This window comes from Monopterus albus, unplaced genomic scaffold (assembly GCF_001952655.1).
Source record: "Monopterus albus unplaced genomic scaffold, M_albus_1.0 scaffold106.1, whole genome shotgun sequence".
Classification (NCBI taxonomy): domain Eukaryota; kingdom Metazoa; phylum Chordata; class Actinopteri; order Synbranchiformes; family Synbranchidae; genus Monopterus; species Monopterus albus.
In genome coordinates, this window is record NW_018127986.1 from 2,010,280 (window position 1) to 2,017,162 (window position 6,883).

The 6,883-nt window shown below is 43.2% G+C and overlaps 1 protein-coding gene across 4 annotated transcripts in view; it reads right to left on the reverse strand.

Annotated features, from left to right (window-relative positions):
- The window catches only part of scube3 (signal peptide, CUB domain, EGF-like 3), a 73,021-nt gene that overhangs the window by 13,043 nt on the left and 53,095 nt on the right, over positions 1 to 6,883 (reverse strand). For all 4 annotated transcript variants that reach the window (XR_002275720.1, XM_020610676.1, XM_020610675.1 and 1 more), the window contains 2 exons: positions 3,138 to 3,254; positions 1,377 to 1,499 (listed from right to left, as the gene is read on the reverse strand). Coding sequence is in view for 3 of the 4 variants with exons in the window: in XM_020610676.1 (XP_020466332.1) it covers positions 1,377 to 1,499; positions 3,138 to 3,254 (240 nt within the window). In the remaining variant the exon portion in view is untranslated. The remainder of the gene's footprint in view (positions 1 to 1,376; positions 1,500 to 3,137; positions 3,255 to 6,883) is intronic.

Consider the following 6,883-nt stretch of genomic DNA (forward strand, 5'->3'; position numbering starts at 1 on the left):
GGAAGAAGTGCCGACAGACGCAGCAGACATGCCCCGTCCTGACATACAGGTCATGGTCCACTGACAGCGGGGAAACACTGCGACTGTTTAAACCAAGATAAACCCTGAGTTGAGTTTACACATTTCAACGCCTCATGGAGACAAGAAAATGTCTGTGTAAGAGTCACCGATGTCACAGAACGCCATACCACAGGTAGACTTAACATTGTAGTTCGTCAGTTACTTCCCATGAAAGTGCATTTTAATGTTCCCTTTAATCACAGATTTGCATGCCAACACCAAGAATCATCAGCCAAACCAATCAGAAGAGAAACAATTAATGCAAAGTAGAACCTTTACCGATGCATTCTGCTTTTTATTTTGCCCAGCTCTCATTCCACAGGCAAGAAAATTGAAAGGCATGAGAGGAGAGGATAAGGGGCAGGCAGGTGACTCAGTAGTGTGGAGTGTGTGTAAAGCTCACTCAGCAGGAGGTGAGCTTTATCGCAGCCCTGCTCTTCAGACAAAACACACACAGCACCAAACAAGGACAACACTGTTCCACTGTATGTGTGCACCCAAACAGCACATGGCTGAGGTGGTTTAAGGCATGGTGCCCCAGAAAACAAGCTGTGATTTACATTCTTGCATGTACACACTATTTTTTTCTTGGTTATCTGTTATTCTGGCAAAATAAACTTTGCATTGTTCAGCTCCCAATAATGAGAGAAAGGCATCCCACCAAAAATAGACAGGAAGTGGCAAAAAAGGGACGGCAAAGCCACATTTACTGACCACATATGATGTTTGTGTTCTGTGTACAGAATGGTGTGATTCAGTGCAGCGATTCCTAACTGGATGACATTGATGTGTAACAGGATGGATGGTGATTGACCACATCAATAAAGAAAAGAGAATAAGGAAAAGCAGCTTGTCATCTGTTTTTCCACTCGGAGACGGGTCGAGCTCGGCTCTGTCATTCTAGCCTGCCTGACTTCTTTCACCAGATGTTTCTGTAGTGGCCTGATTCATCTGGCGAACCAGAGGTTTTAGAGCTGGAGCTCTAATTCTCCACACCTGTATTCGGCCATGGCAAACTCTTTATTTGTTCTGCACCTAGTCCTCCCAGCTCCTGCTGAGCGACGGGTGCCACCAAATGATAACAAACAAGCCAGGGAGGCTTGATTGGGCTTCTCTGCAGGCTGGAGGAAGCCTATTTTTGTGCCACTTTTTTGTTTAACCATCCTTATTAATACAGGAATTAAAACCTATACTGTTTTTAAGAGCCTCTACCGAAGAGAAGGTTGCTCAGGACATGCTGTGGAATATTTTCCACAGGAGAATGAGTTTTTTTTTATTTTTTTAAGTGACATAAGACAGTCAAATGGCCTACCTACCTTGACAAGTTCTTTCATTAGTCAGGAGCTTGTAGCCTTTCTTGCAGCTGCACTCAAAGCTGCCCACTGTGTTTCGACACACATGATCACACCCTCCATTGTTCAGTCGGCACTCATCAATGTCTGGGGACAGAGAATCATCAAGAACAGCGGAGGCGTCAAACCACCATACATCGCAAATGAAAAAAGGAGAGAAAATGAAACAAACATGCAAAATGTGCAATACATGCTTTTTTGGCCACTTGGGACAAACTCAGCATTTATATAGAACCTTTTCAGTCACTTTATTAGAACGTTTTCGTTGAAAGCTGAAGGCAGCAAACCACATCGATACGAGTAGTACTGGCTGCGAGCTGGCCCGTCCAAAAGTCCAGCGCTGCCCATATTCACTGTGTCACAATGCTTTGCTCAAGAGGGTTAGGAAATGGGGGTGGGACTGGACATCCAACCCTGCCTTCCTGCGGCTCGCAGCCAGTGAGGTGGCTTTATAAGAACAAAAGTGGTTAAACTATCAGTGTAGAAATATCCAGAGCAGGATGATCAGGTGTTTGGCTGTGTTGGCATGGCAGTCCTGCAGGAACTGTAAAGAAGCTTCAGGGAATTCCTTACTGGCCCACAGAAGAGCTCAAATGTGTGGCTTTAATGGGCTGCAGCTCTCACACAGTAAAACCTCATGGGCATTAAAATCTCTAATGGTGTACTCACACTAGGCACGGTTGCCTCGTCCCCTGGCCGAGCACAATCATACCCCCCTCCCCGCTCCCATGTTGATCTGCATTCATTACAAAAACAATCTGGGCCACAGTACACCTACGTCACCACGATGCAACTTTTTGTGTTGAAGTGAAGCACCCTCACGTAGCGAACAGGGCTCGGATTCCGTGCTTAGGCATGGTTAGCGATCACACTACGGGTACCGTGCCCGAGTCCAGGTGAACCATGCTCAGGACCACCTCTTCGTCTTGGCCAGTGCATGGTATGCTTATGAAATGATGCTGTGCCTTGGTAGGTTTGCCATCCGCTCTGATTAATTCTGAATCATCATCACAGATGCAGCATCTGGCTCTTGAGCTGGTCTTCATCATCTGGTTGAAATAAACGCATCACAAATGGAATACAATAATCCCTTCCTCTGTCCACCCCACCCGCCTCTTGCGCCAGTGCTGCTTGGGTTTGTTTTCCTCTTGTTTCTTCTCAAATCAAACTAATATAGGCCAATGTACCTCTATCAGAAATGTTTGTATAACAATAAGGGCTGTAGAAAGCAGACAGATGTGTATCCCAGTTTTCTGGACACACAGACTGTTGTCAGTCTCCGAATAAAATTCTCAAATACTCTGAAATGTATTTTATTAAACATAATATAACAGACTTGCTACTGTACAGTATGGCCATTGCTTGAGGTGAGGATGCTCTGCCAACACTTGGAAAGAATGATCATGGCAGTACACCAGAAAACCTCTCGAGAAAACCATGGCATGACAAAATATTAGTCAAAATATGCCAGTGAAAAGCACAAAGTAGTGTGAAATTTTGGTGGTACCAATGAGAATACAGATTCTATCCTTTTGTGGGTGCAAAACAATCACAGTGTAGTCTATAAAAAGAAAATCCACTTAGCAGGTTGGTGAAGGTGCTAATGTGGAGGGTGGGAAGAGCACAAATATCTAAAGAAGCACCAGTGTGACTGGCAAGGTGACAGGCATGACAGCTGGACACAAGTAGGTCGAATGTTGCCTGGAACCACGGGTGATGCTTTACCTTTGCAGGTCTTGCGGTCAGGCTGCAAAGTGAAGCCAACGGGACAGCTGCAGCGGACTCCTGTCACTGAATCATGACACGTGCTGTCACAGCCACCGTTGTTCACTGCACAGGTCTCTGCAGGGAAACAAGCAGCTGCAGTCAGACAAACCCCTGTCTTGACCTATTGAAACATCATACATGAATACTGGTAGAAGAGTAAAAACTAGAAGACACTATTACATTCATCATGTGTGTCAAACACAAGACAACAACAGGAAGCACAGCAGGCTTTCAGGTGTTCAGTGGCAGAGAGGAACAAAGTGGAAATACAGACGGGCAACAGAGTCGTAAATGAAGCAGCTGAATGAGATTAACAGCAAGGGAATCCAAGAGATGCTTTTGAAGAATGACAGGAGACAGACATTAGGAAATATTATAACACAGCCACATATTGGGTTTAACACATTTTCTCTAGGTGCAAGTGTGTGCATGTTTGCTTGTCTCTGGTCAAGGTGAATTTTGAACACCAGTGCTGCGAGACATCTGTCTCCCCTTCATTACAGGTCACAGCTTTGACTTCCAGACAGATGCAGACAAAACCACCACTTTTCCATGTTTGGACAAAACCTTCCAGGCATTTTGGGGATAGAAAAGCAATTTCAGCTCCCTGGCCCCTGTGTTGGCTAGATTGATTTGAAAAAAAGGGATGTAGCCAGTCAAGACAGGATAGCCAATGCCTCTTCTCTAGACAGTGACAATTTTCACTGAGACTTTCATTTTAAGTAACAGTACAGCGGGAAAATTGTCCTCACATAAGAGAGACTAGAATGTACCTTAATAATTCTGGCAGCTTTACACACTTCAGACCAGTAAAACCAAATGAAATAAAATAAAGCCTTTTGTGACTGAAACAACCACTTTAACTTGCTGTAAAGAAACTGCTCATCCATGCTTCTCTTTAATGGGCTGAGGGATGACAGCTCTTCTACAAACAGTAGAGCTAGGTTAGTCAAAGTCTTCATGCTGGCAAGGAGACGGCAACTCACACACAGCACTAGGAGAGGGAATGCAACCACAATGGCTTTTTTTTTTTTTGGTAGAACAAGGATCCCTTCGGGGAAACACTTAATCCTCTTCACTTCAAAACTGCACTAAAAAATTTAGCTGTCGATTTCAATTATGTATCAGATCATAACAGGTGCTTAGAGTGATGTAATTTTATGTTTTATAGCCGTTTCACAGACAACAGCACAAAACAGTTCAGTGGATGTTGTTGCTGAAAGCATCAGTGTACTGGGGCGTGGTATTTGTCACCCCCCTTTAATACCCTACTGTATTTGTTCAACAGTTTTCTGGCTGCTGTTCCCCTTTAACATCACAGTTTGTCTGTGTTTAGTAAACTGCAGATTGTCGTGATTTGCGGATAACCAAAATAAGTTTGCACATTTTCCTTTACTGATGCTTCTGTAGTTTACACAGATTATTAGATTTAAAAGGAAAAAAAAAACAGAATGCTATCTTTGTCTTACTCTAACTTAAAGCTGAACTTAGAATCATTAAACACATCCTTGTGAGATTTAATGCGCCCAGGATGCAGAGAGGGCCGTCAGGCGAGACAGGAGGCCGGTGTCAGGGCATGCCTCCAAAATGCTTAGTCAGGCAGCCATCTCACCAAACTGTAATGGGCATGTGTTAAGAGAGCAAATAAATATTTCTGACATTATGGTTTTGTGAAGACAGGGGAGAGACACAAGCTCTGGTATGTGAGTGTGGGTTTGTGTGTTTTGGATGCACACCAGCCACATCTACAGTGCACCAGGTTGGGACCAGCAATTACAGTAACAGTGGGCAGACTTTTGTAAATATTCTCCAGTGTGATGTGTAGAGTGTTTGGTCTAATGCTGAGCCTCTACAGTAAGTTTCATACAGAGAGGTTCAGACAGAAACTTCTAACAGAAGCCGAAGGATTTCCAGCTGCAGCACTTCTCAACTTGCATGAGAACAGTCGACAAACAACCTCAGTGCAATTTGTCATCAGTCATTTATGGCAACTGCAAACAAAGTATGTCAACATGTGAGTGGACAGATGTCACAAAATAGACACAAGGCAGGGTTTTTCTCTGATCACTGGGAACAGATGGCTTTAGTGAAAAAGATCCTTTTGACCAAACAGTAGACATGCAGCTAGAGTAAAGCTACTCAGAAGGCAGACGGGGTTATCAGACACCGACCTGTCTACAGGGCTGAGGTGAATGCTCTCTCAAAAACATAAAACCACACGATAAGAAAATAAAAGCATGAACAACAGTCTGCTCATGTTTTCAGGAGTTGGAATTGTGAAACTAAGGTAGAGTACCAGGAAAATCAGGAGACGAACCTGATGTACAGTAGCAGGATACAAAATTTGTCCCTTGCTCTTAATGTTTCCATCTCTAAGAAATCTAGGACATAAAATCCTGAAATAGATCAGACTGTGAAGTTATAGTGTGCGGAGAACTCGGTGTCCACGCAGTAGTAACAACTAGCAACTTAACACACTACTGTTGGCTCCAAGGGGCTACTCCCCTGTGACCACACCTCCTCCCTGGTTTTGTATAATTAAACGGTAAATCTCGTTGATGTATCAAGGTTTGATACATCCTCACAGATTTAGGAGTTCATTTTTTTCAGGTATTTTTGCCATAGCTGTTAAAATAAAACCCATCTGAATTAACGATGAATTGCATTAGTGATATTATCAAAATGCTCAATTCCAATACTAACCCCTCCAAATGTGCCCCACTGTTACAATTATTCTAAGCCAAACAATAGAAGAGGAATAACTTCAGTTTAGGCCTTGCAATTTTTAGTCCACGAGTGCATGTGTATGAAAGGACCGGTAAAAAGAATTCTGTGTCTCATCTTTTGTATGGAGTATAGCTGAATCGTGGACACATTAATGGCTCCCTCACTAAAGCTAATAATTAGGCCATGACAACAGAGTTTAGGAACACCACAGCTGAATGTTTGAAACAGTGCAAGCTTAATTTCACTCATTTCATTTGTATCAAAACACAAATAAAAGCCTTTGGTCTGCCTCTTGAAATTCATCACAGTTAAACTGCTCGTATTATGGGCTCCTGACAGTGGCTGCTTGTGGTTGTGCTTACACAACCTCATTCTTATTGATCAATCAAACTGCAGAGGTGGAAGCAGTCTCATTACTTTATATAGTATAAAAAATATTAGTGAATTAATGGCAAAATATTTCATTAGAAGTTAAAGTCCTGCATTAAAAATTCTAATTAATTAGAATTTTCAGCAAATTATACTTAAATTATCAAATGTAAAGTAAGTTCTTCTGCAGTTGGAACATCTTGTGTGAGTGTTGTCCTATAGTCCTATAGCTGACATTATCAGACTTAATAATGCTGCAATGTGTATGATGCATTTCACTGTTGTAGTTTGATGAGGTAAAGCTAGTTTTAACTACATTATATCGAGTTAGAAGTTAAGCTGAGAGGTTCTCAGACTGGGGGTTGGAACTATTATAAAGGTCACAAGATAAACCTGTAGGGTCATAAGATGAATAATGGGGTATGGTTATAAACCCTAAGCCCTTTATGAATAGATTAAAATCAAGGATCGTGACGTCGCCCGGTATGGCGCAGCCGGGGCCCCACCCTGGAGCCAGGCCCGGGAGTGGGGCTTGAATGCGAGCGCCTGGTGGCCAGGCCTCCCCTCACGGCGCCCGGCCGGGCCTAGCCCGAACGAGCGATGTGGGG